The following is a 17,211-nucleotide window of genomic DNA, read 5'->3' on the forward strand; positions in this document are numbered from 1 at the left end:
TTTTATTCGTGCTGAAGCTCCGGGACCCACCACGACCAACCTCAGTTTTGAAGGATGCAGGCTTCTATTCTGCCTGTTTGCATACACGGCATGATTAGGAACACGAGAGCCCGTTTTAACCTTCACAGTTGTGAAAGCATCCGGCTTGCACCTCCTCCCTCTCATCTGGTCCACGTAGCATTTAAATTCATCACATTCTAATCATATTATATCACATAATAATAATAAAAGTAGTAGTAGTAATAGTTAAATTTGTTTCATCCGATTGTTAAAGTGTTTTGCACCTCTCGGCCACCGTAGTTATGTGACAGCCGGCTTGTCTGTTAGAAAAATAGCTTCAATGAAATAATCGGGAAATGTTGAAAGCAAACAGATCATTAGATTCTGGTGATGTTTCCGTTTCCGGAATAACTTAAACTTGACTTTGAAATGTAATCTTTCAAAAATTAAGGCCAAGGGAATTTAGTGGCGACTTTGATGACAAAGAAATATACTCAATTAAGTAACCTTGTATTATTGCTACCTACAGTATATAATGTGTGCATACTATACTACTGTTTAACTTTTAGTTATATTTTAAGTTGAACAGTCTCCATTTAAGGAAGACGACTCAGGTCCCCACAAGTCTGTTTTTCTTTAGCTGCGTTACAGTGTTTACAGTGACGTAACATATTTGGGGGCGTGGCCCGCTTGGTGTAACCAATTAAAACAGCAGGGGGCGTGAACGCCCCCTATTTATTACCCGAGGCCGGCGCGTGTGACTCATCACAGCCTGTAGACGACTGAAGTTCTCCGGTTAAAACAGTTTTTCTTTCGTAGTCTGATAGTTTTGAAATGTTACATTTCAGGTTTACGATAGTTCTGAAGGATTTGTTAAATAACACCCTCCGGCGTCCCTTGCCTGGCTCGATCCCGAAGCCCCGGTTGGCGCCGGCCCGCCACTGTTGCACCGGCATCGCCGGGTCCCGAGCTGCGTCCCCCCGGCTGAAGGTCCTCGGTGCCGCCTCGCACCGTCCGCTCCTCCGCACCGCTTCCTGCGCAGTCCCGTCTCGGCGATACTGCGTGAAAACAGAAGGTTCTGTTTACCTGGACGAGCAGCTGAAGAAAGATGGTGACAACAGCGCAGAAGAAGCCGGCGATAAGTAGGTTTTCAGTACTTTCTGTACCAGATGAACCGATGCGTGACGGGGTTGTAAACACATTCCACCGCTTTCTCAAGCGGCGTTAAATACTGTATTGCCCCATAACATGTCCACGACATAAAAACGACCAACTTTTCTCCCCAATATACACGATTATAAACGTAGCTAGCTAACATTTCAGACTCCTTCAACCTTCTCACCTTCAAACATGAAGGGAAGAACACCCGCATTTATGGGTTCTAATGTAAGATCTATAGGCACCGAGTGTAAACATGCCGTGCAAAATGCGTGTTAGATTAGTCTAGATTAGATTAGTCTCACATGTTAATTAGTCATTGGGTCAAATCTTTGAACAATATGCTGTTTTGGGTAACTACAGGAGAATAGCACAGGTATGAAGAACGTGAAACACCTGCAAGGAAAGAATGACGAAAGATGCTTTTAGCAACACGTTTGACATCGTTATAATAGTCAAACTCATGTCAATGTCAACTGCTAGGTTTAAAATGGGATCAAAGAATGATTTATAAAGAAATGTGTGTGATGGTGGTCATGAAGGGAGGCATTTCTACAGTATATTTCTATCAGAACCACAAAGGTTCTTCACTGTTGGAACTTGTAAGAGAGGATAGCAAATGTGGGTCCATTCAGTTCAATTATTACCCAGCATCTGTAAGAGGGCAGACAAACTCCCATTTAACAAGACTAGACTAATATGGACCCTCCTGCTGATAAAGAATGTGAGACTCTTTACGAGCAGACTTTAGTGTTCAACAGTAGAGTAAGAAATACAAAATAAATCCAAAAAGAACATTTGAGTGACAGTTGAGAGCTTAAGAGGAACTGTCCCACGGAAAAGACAGAATTAATCATCTTTCTTAGTAAACAAATGTCCTGTTCACGCCCTGAGGTCACAGATTTCATAATGCTGGCATTATTGGGTAAATCATCGCTATGTTTTCATTCATCAGTGGCAATAGCTCGCAGGGCCCTGAATGGACCCTTTCCAGGGTTGGGGAATTTTCTGAGCCCATCAAGCGCCACCGGAGTTTCTCCTTGAGACTTGAGGGTTTGTCTTTCTGACTGAACAGTCAGGTGGTTTTCTCCTCAGTAATAGGTGGAACGTGAATGCCTTCAAGCGATTAAACCAAAATGAAATAAAAAGTGAAAGTGAAACTAAATGGACGGGATATTATTGCTCAAATAGAGCACGGACTCATAGTGGAAGTATGCCTGACATGTAAATCACATCCATTAAAAGCACCTGTCACGACACACGGGATTAAGAACATGAGACTCCTGCCAACCAGACCTGAGCGCTCAACAGCAGAGAGGAGCAAGAATCCACTGCAAAAATACCAAAATGTGAGTGAGAGTTGAGAGATTAAGAGGAACTGCCCCGCGGTCAGGGCAGAATCATTCCTCCTTGGTAAAATCTGAGGTGAAGAAACAAATGTCCTCCTCACTTTCTCCTCAATTACTCAAATTTCCAAAGGCAGGAATTCTGGGTGAATCAGGCTTTGAAAAGCAGTGAGTGTGTGAGCGGACTCCAGATTGTGTTTGTCAGTTTTCTTGATTAAATCCATAATTATGAGTAGACGGTGAGTCAGCAACACTTGCTATCCATTCAGTTTTTAACTGGAGGAGGAAAAGAGATTTTAAAGCCACCTCTGACACATTTTCTGGTATCCAGGGAACACAAAGTGTTCTGTTTTTACCAATGAGCAGCCAATCAGCGGTGAATTCATCCCACCATCTGCCTAGGAGGAAAGTAGAGTCGATTGAGTGTACAAAAATATAGATGCAAAGTGTGTGTGTGTGTGTGTGTGTGTGGACACCTGATCTGTTTGAACATTCGAGTAGACTTAGTTTGTGTTTTCCACTGTCAACTTTCATGAGACAGTGAAAAAAGGCTGAAAGACGTCGTGTCTTTCAGCCTTTTTCCCGGGCCTGTAGACTAGTAGGTGCGGCTCCACAGGTACATTTCTATATTTGGTCTGAATTCTCACGTTTTCACGGCTCATCCCACGAGTCCTCAACACGAGGCTGCGTAACCCTCACACGTCTCACAGCCTGTTAATTGCTGCCTGGTTAAAAAACAGGTCTGCCATGGTTGCGGTACATATAGAACATATGAAGTCAGGGTCTATTAATTGGCGGAATCTTTTCAACCTAATGGCGGTTTCACCGCCAACCTCGCTGCTTCTGCTGCGTCATGGCCATCGTGTGAACTGGCAACACTGTTGGTTTTATTAATCCAGCAGCCATATAGGCCTGCGAAGACCTAGAGACTGGAGAATTCCTGGAATTTTGGCACAGATCGGCTCTGGCCAGAGCCATCAAACTTTATATTCTCCTCTGATGACAATCCTTTTTTTTTTTATTTTAGGACAAACGTTGTTCAACTTGGAAGATTTCCTTCTATTGGAGAATCTGTTTCCATTTAATTCCACTGTTAGATTTCCTCTAAAGTCATTCCAGTCTGTACGTTGTTTAAAAACTCCACCATTTGTAGCCAATGTCAAAGGACTTGTGAGAATAATCTGCGCTCAGTAATGTTTCCTTTGATGCGCACGTCTCATTTGTTGGTATCTTTCTGCCACCTTCGCAGGAGAAGAAAGCCTGAAATTGTCCCAAGTTTGGAAGACCTGCTTTTCTACACAGTTGCAGAGGGAGAAGAGAAGATTCCCGTCCATAAATTTCTCACAGTTAGTCTCCAAACGTTCAGTTCACTACGGTGCCGTCAAACTGGCTCCTGATCGGTTTCCTGTTCAGAAGAGTTTCTAAATACTCGTTTTATTTTAGGCACTTAAAGCCACTGGACTTAGCACAGGAGATCCCAGGCTGAAGGAGTGTATGGAAACCCTCAAAGAGTCTCTGAAGAACACGGAAGATGGCCTCACTTTGGACCGCGAACTCTTCAAGAAGTAGGACTCGCCGTGTTTGATCGTTATGTTGTCCTCATTATTCTCCTCAGTAGCAGCAGTGCCACGTCCCGGGCAGTCATCGTTCCATTAATAATCTTTGGGGCTTTTGTTTTCACTTTAAATAATGTCCTTAATGTCAGGCTGCCACATATGATTTACGCCATCTGGTATTAATAAACACTCAACATAACAGGATGTCTGTTATCAGAATGAAAGTGAAAGCCAGGAAATATTTGTTTTTCTTGCACCTATATTTGCTCCGTAGGTTTGAGCATTTAGAAGACTGTGTTTATCCGTGCGCTGTTTTTATGCTCTTTAAACCTTCTTTTGACCTTCTGTCTACACACTTTTCTCATTTGATCACATTAAGCTTCATACTAAAGTTCATTACTTCATTAAAGTTTGTCAGACCCCCCAGCAGACAAACCTTTCCACCTTCCCATCTACGTGCGCAGTATTTTGGCATGTTGTTTGTGATCTGTTCATCAGGTGCGTTCAGAGCAACATTATCCTGCTCACTCAGGCCTTCCGAAAGAAGTTTGTCATCCCAGACTTCCAGGCTTTCACCTCACACATTGATGATCTGTATGAGAATTCCAAATCCCTCTCCGGAGGACAGGTGTGTCTGCAGCTCCATGACTCTCATTGTTTTCACCTGATTCATCCTCAGTCTCCTGATTTAACTGTTGCTGGTTAAAATGTCTACTAATCTCACGAGATGCAGGTGAACAACATAAGAAATGACAAAATGAAGCCGAATCCTCTTCATTTTAAGCTTTTGTTGTTCATCTTTCTCCATCGTTGATCAGACGAGTACAAAAGATTCCAGCCACTGACCCATAAACAAGTCTGCATGTGAGTTGGTGCACGGGTCATTTAGGCAGATGGGACGACAGTTTCAGTTCTAATCGCCAGGATCCAGCTCGTCCTTTCTGATCCTTTGTCTCTCTTCTTATTTTATATGTCGATGGTGGTAATTTTCCCCTCAAGCCTGAGCCTGAGCTCGCGTCAGCGGTGTAAAATGCCGTCTGCTTTTACTTTCTTCCAGGTTGCAGACTACATTCCTCAGCTTGCCAAGTTCAGCCCGGAGCTGTGGTCCGTCTCTTTGTGCACAGTTGACGGACAGAGGTGAGATCCAGTGGCAGACGTGAGCTGCAGTGTGATTACAGCTGCGATACTCAGGGTCTGCTGATGCAACCAGGAGCTTTATGCACTTACGGTTTTATTTGGATACTAAACTCACTGTAAAATCTTAGCAAAGTAGCTCAGCAAAGTTGTCAATGCTTTAAATTTATTAGCCTTGATTTGCACCTTTTACGCAGTGAAATGACCCATAAACGTTGGATTGTTTTGACTGGGACTTGTCATTTAGCCTCATTTGTCGTTAACGGGCTTCTTTATGGTGCAGCAATTCATTATACAAGCGTTAAACTTTGCCCACATTCTGTGTTCTGCATAAAAACAGGGAGACGGTGCACATTCCGCACATCTATGCCGTCATGTTTTGCTGATAAGCTGTGCTAAAACGAGGGTTTTCGTGCTCTGAACGCATTATTTCCACTTTCGGTTTCTGCCTCTGGAGGTGCTTCGACGTGTTTTGATGAGTTTTTTGGTGTTTTTTTTCGCAGACACACCATCGGAGATTCCAAGGTGCCCTTCTGTCTGCAGTCCTGCGTGAAGCCTCTGAAGTACGCCATCGCTGTTAACGACCACGGAACAGAATACGTGCACAGTTTCATCGGGAAGGAGCCCAGCGGCCTGCGCTTTAATAAGCTCTTCTTAAACGAAGAAGGTGAGCCTCCGCGCTTTTGTGCAGATTAAGTCTCTCAGCACATGAAAATTTGAAGAAAAAAGGACTCATTGGTAGCGAATGAAGGCCGACATGTTGTCCCGAAAGGGTTAGAATTGTTTTTTAATGGATTCCGGATGTAAAAGTGCCTGAAGCCTCTCTGATTAGAAGTGAAACATCCAGTCCAGCAGTGCTGGAGTGAAACGCGCAGTCACATCCTGTGGATATCCTGGGATTTTGTCTGTTATCTGCCAGCAAAGCCCAGTGGTTGTTGTGTTGTGTGCAGGCCTCTGCCATCCTCTCTCTCTCTGTTGCTCTGTCTCTCTCTCTCTGTTCACAGTGATCAACCAACAATGCAGGTGGCCTAGATATGAAAGCACTTCACAAAGTTTTAATGCCATCTTTATATCATAATATAATTTCTCTGAAATGACTGTCTCCTTCAAGAGTTGCCACCACAGCGAACCACGGGAGCATCACATGACTTCTGAGAAACTTGAATGAATTTATCAGCTATCGTGTGACCCTCCACATCCTCTTGGTCTTTACAGACACGAGGCCGTGGCACTACTCCACCTCTATCTGCACTATTTCAAGTTTCGTTCTGACTGTTTACTTTTCTTTATCCAGACAACACAGCTGAAGGTTTGCACTGTTGTTTTGCAGATAAGCCTCACAACCCCATGGTCAATGCTGGTGCAATTGTTTGCACTTCCCTGATAAAGGTAAGAGCAGCCCACCAATTCTCTTATTGACTTTCTGCTCTTTTTCAGCTGTAAAATGTGTCATACTGTGGCCACATTGCTGACCTGCTCACACAGACGTGTATTCCCTCGTACACAGCAGTAACATTGGCTCCTGTTTAGGGTGGAACTGAAAACAAGGTTCTAAAACCACAATTAATAAGGTTTTGTGTCAGTTATAACAGTGCTACTACAAAGTTGAGCTTTAGAACTGAGCAAACAATCAAGACTAAGGCAAGAAAGGATACACTTAAAAGTGAACTTCATCACCTTCTAAACCCCAGAGACGAGGATAAAAACACCTTCTTTAATGTGCAGAACAAACAAGCTGGATAAAAAAAATCAACGTGATATTTCTGTGGTGAATTAAGCCTTGTGCTAATCCTTCCTGAAGGCACTTAGCTGCCCTGCACAGGAACTCACACCCACACACACACACACCCACACACACACCCACCCACACACACCCACACACACACTGCTTTTGTTCCTGCTGTATATAGCCCACACACAGACGAGCCAAACTCGCCTGCCACGACTCTGGCACCACTTCTGGCATATTGTCCAGTTTTGAGAACAACAACGAGCTGACAAATGAAATATGACACGTTGTTTAACGAGCTGACTTTGATGGTGTTGGTTAGTTCAGATCCTGTTTCCAGCTGTAAATGATTATTCTCAGGTTTTAATCCTAGCAGGATTCTCTTGCCTAATCCCTGATAACAGTGGGTTATTAGTGCTTATTAGTGTCACGCACACACACACACACGCACACACACACGCAAGCACAGTTCAAACCCATAATCTCCTTTACTGCAGTCCAGCTCTGTGGTAAGAAAGTAATCACAGGTGTTATTTAGGTTTTTATTCTGTTGCCACAGTCTCAGCTGATATTTGACAGTTTGGTGGCTTTTTTGTCCAGTTTTCAACATTTTATATGAGATAAACTTTGTGTGTTGACGTCTCAAAGCTCTTCAGAATGCATGACTGTTTCCTTTCATTTTGAGCATGAAGGAACGCCGGGATCCGTGCGTGTTTTCCCAGCGTGCACGTACAGTGAACCTGCTGCCGTGCTTTGCTTTTTCCCATTTCTGCATCTTGTACATTTCCCCCCTGGAAACTCTGGAGTTGTGCTCACGTCACGATCCCATGATCCCTCCCCGTCTGTAAACAACGTGCACAAATATGTTTGTGCTGGATGATTTCTGCTGTGCTGCTCAGTAAACATCAACGCAGAATTAATTAACAGCAGATTTCATCCCCACACACGTCCCTCCACAGTCACACTAAACAATCCAAAACCCATTTTACTTCCTGGTTTATTGTTGCCCCCCTGCGCTGGAGGGGGGGGGTTATTGTGATGCCTCCTTCAGAAGAATACACAGGCCATGCTTAGACTGGCCATCACTCTAATCAGACAAAAGGGCATTAAAAAAGGGGATTATTGGCACATTTGGGTTTCTGCGACCCACCAGGAAGTTGTTGAACTTGTTTTCACCCCTCCCATCTTCAAACCTGTTGCTCCTCTTTTGGATTTGCTTGCTGCCCGTTTAGCAGCTGGCTGTCATCCTCAGTTGTTTCATACACTTATCAGCCCCCTCATTCTCATCACACAACGTTTGTCCAGTTGGTTTCAGCCCAGGGGGAAAACTATGGGATGGTTGCCACGGCAGTATGCCCCCAACTGTTGTCACATGGTGCTTGAAGGCTACATGTTGTTGCTGTTTTTTGTATGTTGCGTATTTTCCAGACGTAGGAACTGTGGGCAATAATGAGTGCTGCTGCAGGTCAAATGACGTTGGTAATTTTTTTTCTTCCTTTTCCATTTCTCCCCCCTCCTCACACTCTCCCCCGTCCCTCCCTCGTTCCTCTGCTGTATCCCCCTCAGCTCGGTAGAAACCTAATTTAGTCTCTTTAACATCCTCACCGATGTCTCCTGCCGTCTTCTGCACCATTAAGTGTAGAATTTTAGCATTTTTAAATGTAGAAACATCATAACAATTATCTCCATCGTGTCAGTCTCATCACATCATTATTTAATTGTCTAAAATAGCGCTGACTATCATTTCAAAGTCTCGTTTAGATCATCAACCAGACAATCCCGTCGCCACATAAACCACCAGAGCCAAATCTGTGACGCAGGTATGATCACAGTAGATGAACACATCATTTAAAGATTGATTTAAAATGTAAAGCCCATCCATAAACACAACTATTTAAGCATGTCAACGCTGGCTAGAGCCTCCTGGATCCTGTCCCTCTGTTCTGCCCAGCAGGCCTTTTGAGTCTCACACACGCCCACACACACATTCCTGCAATAATGTGTGTAAGACATAATGTACTCTAGACTGTACACGTCCATGCAGTCACACAGAAACAGGCGTCAGGGTTGCACCAGATGGTCGCGGGTTGACAGGAAGATGTGGTTATCTTTAACTAGCTAATCTCTGGTGATGCACTTGTCTACTGAATCTCCTTCATCACTCAACCCCCCTCCCCCCTCCCCCTCTGTAACCTATTTGCAAACCAATCTTGTTAATATTGTGCATCTTCTGACAAAACAGGTGTGATTTTTTTTTTCTGTGTGTTTATGATTTGAGACTTTATCCACGTGTGCTAATCCTGCAGCCTTGTTTTCTGATGCTTTACCAACCTCTCTGGCTCTTTCCACAGCAAGGTGAGGGCAACGCAGACAAATTTGACTATGTGAGTAGAAAGCCTCAAATATACTTGTTAAATCTGTGTAACGAACAGAGAACAGCTCTTTTCTTACTCTGAGTTTGTAAGACGGCAGCTGTTCAGCACACACTGGCATCAGACGTGCTGTATTGATTTTACCTGTGTAAATGGGAGCGATGTTACCGTAATTCCTGTTGCTGTTCCTGCAGCTCATGAACTTCCTGAAGAAGATGGCAGGAAATGAGTACGTGGGGTTCAGCAACGCCACGTAAGTCACCAAAATTCCTCCCGGCAATGAACTACTTTACCTACTTTAACGAATAACTGCTAACCCAAAATGCCTTTTGAATACTGTATAGTTGTGCCTTAATAACAGCCTTAAGATGGGCCAACCACCCTTTGGTGTTAGCTGTAGCTGAGAGTCTCTCTGGCTAAGTGTCGTCGCTGCTTAAGACAGAAACTTAACAGTAACTTCACCCCTCATATGTGGGAAATATCTCCAAGGTCGAGGACAGTAATGAGACCTTTGTTGCAAGCGTTGCTGACCATGGCGTCACATTCAGGGTTTGTGGGTGAAGCACAACGTTGTGATGAGGCTGCCTGAGAACACGGGATTTACTGTACACGCGAGGAATGGTGACGGCGCTCCGACACAAGCAGGCTGTGTAACCGGATCCGGTTTGTTTGACAGATTCCAGTCCGAGCGCGAGTCAGGTGACAGGAACTTCGCCATCGGCTACTACTTAAAGGAAAAGAAGGTCCGACTCTGGCTGAAAGATGAAGATTTTTCCTGTCTTTCTCTGTTTTATCTTCATTTTGACTTATTTATAACGATCTTCCACCAAAGCCGATTCTTGTTTGAAAGTATAAACCGTCCCTGTTGTTGCTCTGCAGTGTTTCCCAGAAGGAACTGACATGACATCTGTGCTGGACCTGTATTTTCAAGTAAGTGTTTTCTTCTAAATTCGTTGTTTCATTTGTCATCGTGAGCTAATTGTCTAACAGCAGCAAGTGTTCGGAGCGTAAACTCCATTTTAGGATGCATTTCCTGGAAAAGCAGCTCCCAGCAGCTGTTGACGAGCTCCTTCCCGCTCGTCTGTTCCCACTTTGAGAACTCAAGCTTCTTCTTCTTGTGTGTCGACCTCCAGCTGTGCTCCATCGAGGTGACGTGCGAGAGCGCCAGCGTCATGGCCGCCACCCTGGCTAATGGCGGCTTCTGTCCAATGACTGGGGAGCGTGTGCTGAGCCCCGAGGCAGTGAGGAACACTCTGAGTCTCATGCACTCCTGCGGCATGTACGACTTCTCGGGACAGTTTGCTTTCCACGTAAGTACAACACAAAGTATCTTTGCGGCTCTGTTGAATCGGATCCGTGGAATTGTTACTACGGGGCGGAGACTTCCACAGTTGTGGGTCGAGTTACGTAGCAACAGTTAAGTTATTTCAGTCTGTTTGCTGGTAACCTGGTTCTGACCAACCACATGAGTCAGTTCAACTCATGGAAACCACCCAAGGACCTGTTAGTGTGTGTTGATCACTGCAGATTAGCTCCATCTTCACGATCTCTGTGTCCCTCAGGTCGGTCTCCCAGCCAAGTCTGGAGTATCGGGGGGGATCCTGCTGGTCGTGCCCAATGTGATGGGGATCGTGTGCTGGTCACCGCCACTGGACAAGCTGGGGAACTCAGTCCGAGGGATACAGTTCTGCACGGTACGCCACGTCGAGAAGCCTCTAATCAGAAACCTGGAGCTTTTGTTTTGGGAGAAACGACCCTGGCAGGTTGAGCTTGAAGGGACGAGGCTGATTTCTTCTGCTCTTGTGGTTCAGGATTTGGTGGAACTCTTCAATTTCCACAACTACGACAACTTGAGGCACTTTGTCAAGAAATACGACCCTCGCAGAGAAGGAGGGGAGCAGCGGGTAAGAGCATCCAGCCCTGACAGCAGCCACTCAGTCTCAGCTCACGGCTAGCTTTGTAGCGGTTAGCTGCACGCTAAAGCCGTCACTCTAAACCAGGGGTCGGAAACCCCTGGCTCTGGAGCCGTGTGCGGCTCTTTAGCGCCGCCCTAGTGGCTCCCTGGAGCTTTTTCAAAAATATGAAAATGGAAATTGTTTTAATATAATTTCTGTAGGAGGAAAAACGCATGTGTTGCCTTTATTATAAGCCCTATATAAGGATTTAACTTTTTGGGGCTCCAGACAGATTTGTTTCTTGTTTTTTTGGTCCAATATGGCTCTTCCAACATTTTGGGTTGCCGACCCCTGGTCTAAACAGATACTGTAGGCCCAGATTCTTGTTATGATCATCTCTTTGATAACCAGCAGACTGCACACACACACACACACACAAACACACACACACACACACACACAGTTACAGAGCAGAGCAATACTAACGTGTCACTGGTGTCGATTGAAACAGCTGCAAAACTTCCGGCCGATGGATTACGAGAGTCTCCGACAAGAGCTGGCTCTGAAAGCCCCTCTGTGGAGAAAGGTGTCATCTACCGAATCGCACCAGGACACCTCCACCACTGTAGTCTATAGGATGGACAGTGTCACTGAGTGAAACAGAAAAAGAGGATCCCCCTCCCCCCCCCGGCTCACCCGCCAACGGTCTTTGCTGTATGTTGAGGATTATTTATTACCTATGGAACTGTTACTGATGGTGGTCTGGTTTGGTTTTCTTGTTCCCAACTCTGGCAGCATTGCCCTGCTCTTGCTTCCTGAGTGTGTGTCAGCGGATGCTTCCCACTAGCATCCATCCCTTCCTTTTTTTTCTTCCGTGTTGTTTAAATGGCAAAATATGAGACGGGAGAGGATGATCAGGTGTTTCTTCAGTGGCCAACAAAGAGGATCGTGGCACTTAAATAGCAATGAAAGGTTGTAGCAGGTGACAGAAATGGCCATAAAAAGGAAAAGTGAATATAGCGCTGCAGTGTAAAGAAGCCTGTTCTCATCACTACACCGACTTCTCTACACTCTAATTATATTGATAGTTTATATTAGAGCACTTTAAAATGTGCCGTGTTTTGTGCCTCTTTCCAAAAACTTCCCAGGAAAGGTGGGAGTTTAGGGAATCGGGGCCTGTTGCTCAGTCAGAGGGGATGTTTTTAACACAGTCAACGCAACACAACTGTTGCTCGTAGAGCGACAAAAGAACCAAAGATTAGTGTGTGTGTTCGTGCTCCTGCTGCTCCTACGTGCAGCTCAAAACGCTCACAGACCAAACTTTCATCCAAATGACGCAGATACAAATTCAAACCCCATTTAAATCCCTTAACATCGAGATGTTTTTGTAATATTTCCGGACAGTAACGAAATTGTGATGAGTTCTTTTTCTTTCTTTTAGTTGGCAGTTAGAAAAAAAGTGAAGTCCGAACTCTGCGCCCAAAAGAGACTCTCTGGAAGTCAGCCGCAGGGTTTTTTTACGTGCCCTTATGAACTGGATTAAAAGTGGGTTTGGACTGGGAAAGTGAAGCCTGGGCACATCATGTGACTCGGCATTACACTCCTTCCATTCGTGAGCTGCTTCTTGCTGCACTGAGGTAGCGCTCCGCACACAGAACCTCAGCTAAGCTAAGCTAAGCTATGCTAAGCTAAGCCAGTAACTCCTCCTCTGTGAGCACAGCTTTCTCCGCACAAACCATATCTTCTAGATAGTCCCTGCACGACGTGAACAGACGTCGTTAAACGCCTCTTTACTCGGTGCAATAATGTTTTACAGTACTTTTTAAAGCTACCCTAAGAGGTAAACATTGAAAATGTTACAACGTTTTATACAGTTCCTGCAGGTTTGTTTAGAGCTGTTTTTGTGAATTAAATGTAAAAAAAAAAAAATAGAATAATTCGGACGTTCGGCTCCAACAGCAAAGCTGTTAATCCATTTATTTATTTATTAATTTAAATTGAAATAGAAGATGATAAAAAGAACTATTAGGCTAAAAGGCACAGAAGCTAGAAATGTTTGCCAGTATGCAAACAGAAAATAGGTTTGTGAGCGATAAGGATGTGAAGATCTGAATGTTCTCTTTCATATTAGCATCTCCTCCAGGAAGTGACCCCCACCGTCAGGTGCCTTAGACATCGGTCTCACCAGCTGTCCGTCTTATTTACGGTGTTGCTTGTGTCTTGTCTCAATGTCAGCATCATTCATTTTCTCCATTTTGCATCTGCGTTTTATCTTCATGTTCCAATCAAACATTGTTGCCGATGGCGATAATCAGTATTATACGGAAGCAGTTTGCATTCACCAACTTTTGCTCTGGTTTCCACCTTGGAACGAGACACTGGGAAATATTAACACTGTGAAGAGGCGAGTGACAACACAGCGCATTTAATTAATATCAGTTACTGTAACCACGGCAACACAGAAACCATACTGGACAAACCCATACATGTGCTGGACCATAACACACGTCTCTGAAGCATCCAGAGGCCACAAACCAAGAACTCAACCACAGGAACATTTAATTAAATTAAATTAGAACATTTCTGATTTATCCGGAGGGAAATATCTCCGAATCAGGAGGTGAGACGGGATCGTTCTTTGGTGAACGCAAGCTGCTTCCGTCACATCGGCTGTCTGACGCGGCGTCCTGCTCACTATCAAGTGTTCTGCTGCCTTCTCAGGAAATAACACGGAGCAAAATCAGCTCTGTGGTCGAGGAATCATGACTTGCTCCGATTTTCACCCCGTTTTTAACCTTTAACCCCCCCCAGCAGACGCACTGGTGCACCCACGGACATACCGCCACCCTGTAGCCCCCCCGCACTTATTTTCACTTTTATTTTAAGGAAGTTTGGTCATTGCATGTATTTGTTATCTCGCTGATCTCTGCTGAAGAGCAGTTCAATCAGGCGAGGCCTCTCGCACAAGAGCAGAGGATTGTGGGTATTTATTTTAGCATGTTCTTGTTTCACATTGCGAGGAGGCTGTGGTGGAGTGTTTGGTATTACACTGTTCTTTTGGGTTTCTGCAGTATTTTTTGGCCACAGTATCGGTGGTCGAGGTTATTATATAATTATGGGATGTAGGATAACGCCAGGAAAGCCTGTTCCTGGTCACCTTCCATACTCTCCTGGCTGCTGTGAGATCTCCTAGCAAACCCACAACCAGCGTATTTAATGTAAATCAGCAGGTGTGTGATCATTCCTCATGCTGTAAACTCTCCTTGCATGCCTCTTCCTGTTTTTTATGATTTCAGAAAGTTCATGTAATCACTGCATTGAGTTTGTTTGATGAGCTTTCATGTCTGTTGATCTGTGCACATTTTACATGTTGGAGTGAAGCGTCAGTGGCCTTGGCGTCGTAAAGCTCTCACCTGAAGCCGTGCTTTACAGGCAGATCCTGTAAAGACGCGCATCGTTTAATTAAATATATTGGTCCTGGTAACGAAGCAACGAGAGAAATAATTCCCCAAACGCTGGTGAGGCCGAGCGATTCCAAGGTCACAGCTGTCGAATCAGAATGTACGATTTCATTTCCTTGTGATTGTATTTGTGATTTCAACGCTGTGGGGAGTTAAAACAGGAGACTGTTACGTTTGAGGTGTTTTATATAACTGAATAAAAGTCTATCGTTTCATATCTCTGCTCCCATAAATTCTTTTTTAAAGCGTTCCCTCTTCCACACGGCTCTGATGTGCTAAATCTGCTATCAAGTTAAAACTTATCAACTATCAACTGTTGAGTTTGGATGAGAATCACGTTATTTCAGCTCCTTGTGAAATAAAAAGGGAAAGAAAAGGGATGAAATTCTTATTGTAAACATATAAATATCCTCAGAATGCATCATCATTCATACACATTTAATAGAACCTAAAGTTGGTCGTGGAGCTACTGCTAACCAAAAGAAATCAATGTGTTTGAGTAAAAGGACTTTAAGTAGAAGACTTTTATCTGGATCCAAACAAACGCAGCTAGTTCTGTTTTAGTAATTTACAAAGATTAAAAGGGATAAAATGAGATTTTTCATCCGGAACACGCTCAGATTCAGTCTCAACGACTGTTTTTTATCCTCTTACCTAACACACAAGCAGGTGTTCCAGGTTTGAGCCTCTGGGGTGTTTCTGTACAGTTTGACGTAGAAAGAAGTGGAAAAGTGAGAATCCTGTGAAGTTTCCCCTCTGTGGCCTCAGGGAGGTGTTCAGGGACCGTCCCCACTCAACACCTCTGGGGATTCGAACCAGCAACGGCACGCGTGAAGCTTTGCTTTTGGTCTTTCCTCCAGGTCAAGTCTGTCATTAACCTGCTGTTTGCTGCCTACACGGGAGACATCACCGCTCTCAGGAGGTGACTGCACTCACATTTTCACAAACGTCACCTGTGTGAGCTGTTTCCAATATTTGTCACCTTGTTCGATTACCAGATCTGACATTGAACATCTGTCTGAGCACAGCTTTCATAGTATTGGCTTTTTTGCTTCGACTTCTAATATTATAGATTGATACGCAAAAGAAATCCCCCTTAGAATCCAGAGGTGAAGATAGTAAACATGTAACTAGTGTATGTAAATGTTTCTGCTGCCCCCAAGTGGCAGAACCGAGGAAGTGTTCGAATCTGATGACCCTGAGGTCAAACTACACATTTGACAAACCATTTTAAACGGTTTCTTTTTTCCAATCACTCATGTAAAAGACTTACTTAAGATACTGTCTGAGGGATTTTTCACCTTTCAGGCACTTTTGCTACATTTATTCATTTTTATGAACCACATATGCAGGAAACAACAACCACATTTACACACACACTCACACCTAAGGTCAGTTTAGAGGGTGATGTTCAACCCCAGCTGATGCTGCTCTAAAGCAGTCATGTTGCGTCTAAACATTTGGACATAAGGGCATTTACTGTACGTCTGAGTGTGCAGGCTCGCGCTGTCGTCGATGGACATGGAGCAACGGGACTATGACTCCAGAACAGCCCTCCATGTTGCAGCTGCTGAAGGTAAAACGTCTCAGACGGCGTTTATAGCATTAAAACCACGACCTTGACCTTCTGTAACTACCCTTAGCTCTGAGTCCCCCATCGCTTCGTATTCCTGATGTCTCTGCTGCTTACAGGACACGTGGGGGTCGTGCGCTTCCTCCTGGATGCTTGCAGAGTGAACCCGGTACCCAAAGACAGGTGAGTCCACAGTTACTGGGACGTGTAAGTGATCTGAACGTGGCCCAGCGCTGTTGTCCTGGTTACAGATGGGGCAACACGCCGCTGGATGAAGCGCTGCACTTCCACCACCATGATGTGGTTGAGGTCCTGCGGCAGTGCCAGGACACGTGCAGCCCACCCGCTGCTGACGACGCGCAGCAGCCCGGAGGGAGGAGCCTGGGAACCTTCTGATGACAGCAGAATGACCACCTCAAAGATCCAGAATGTCCAAAGATATTAGACAAAGATGCAAAATGCTACAACAACCACATCAAAACGTATTATTCAACATTTTCAGAAACAGAAGTATTGTTTCATACCATGACATACATCATTTCATTACATTATGGCAAATAAAACCTGATGTTAATATGTTTATGAAATATTAAACCCTAATCTCTCTATGCATTATTATAGTTTTCAGTGTTTACGTCATTTATTTGCCAATATGGATGTAAAAATCTGTAATTATGTCATCTGAGGAGCTGTTTGTTATTGGAATAGTATTTTACAGGTGGCTGATATTTTCTTTAACTCTAGATTTGTATTATAGAATATAAATTGTCATGTCTCATATCATTTTGTTGTTTTTGATGCTAAAAATGTCAAAGAATGTTTCCTGTATTGTTTAAAGTATCCAATCTGCAGTCTGCAAGTTTTGGAATGTGCAATAAAAGAATGTTACAAAATATTATCAATTATGTGTATTTTGTGCTGTATGAGCCAGAAATTAGGTTAAACCCTCAGATATCAAAACTTACTGTGATAGTGGCTTCAATGTTG

At 44.2% G+C, this 17,211-nt stretch overlaps 1 protein-coding gene across 3 annotated transcripts; it reads left to right on the top strand.

Annotated features, from left to right (window-relative positions):
* Positions 1-642: 642 nt before the first annotated feature.
* Positions 643-17,119, top strand: glsb (glutaminase b). 3 transcript variants are annotated; one of them, XM_011613018.2, is made up of 18 exons: positions 643-1,142; positions 3,754-3,850; positions 3,948-4,069; positions 4,559-4,688; positions 5,118-5,197; positions 5,698-5,861; positions 6,525-6,583; positions 9,275-9,307; positions 9,490-9,548; positions 9,972-10,038; positions 10,175-10,225; positions 10,429-10,605; positions 10,858-10,989; positions 11,107-11,199; positions 15,512-15,573; positions 16,151-16,227; positions 16,344-16,407; positions 16,476-17,119. In XM_011613018.2, the coding sequence occupies exons 1-18, from the start codon at positions 835-837 to the stop codon at positions 16,618-16,620; spliced, it is 1,920 nt and encodes a 639-aa protein (XP_011611320.2). In that variant the 5' UTR covers positions 643-834; the 3' UTR covers positions 16,621-17,119. The 3 variants fall into 3 exon arrangements, with proteins under 3 accessions (XP_011611320.2, XP_011611330.1, XP_011611324.1); XM_011613028.2 differs by lacking the exons at positions 15,512-15,573; positions 16,151-16,227; positions 16,344-16,407; positions 16,476-17,119 and adding an exon at positions 12,632-14,868 and having other exon boundaries at positions 647-1,142; XM_011613022.2 differs by lacking the exons at positions 15,512-15,573; positions 16,151-16,227; positions 16,344-16,407; positions 16,476-17,119 and adding an exon at positions 11,702-12,775 and having other exon boundaries at positions 652-1,142.
* Positions 17,120-17,211: the final 92 nt, after the last annotated feature.

Source organism: Takifugu rubripes, chromosome 1, assembly GCF_901000725.2.
Source record: "Takifugu rubripes chromosome 1, fTakRub1.2, whole genome shotgun sequence".
Taxonomy (NCBI): domain Eukaryota; kingdom Metazoa; phylum Chordata; class Actinopteri; order Tetraodontiformes; family Tetraodontidae; genus Takifugu; species Takifugu rubripes.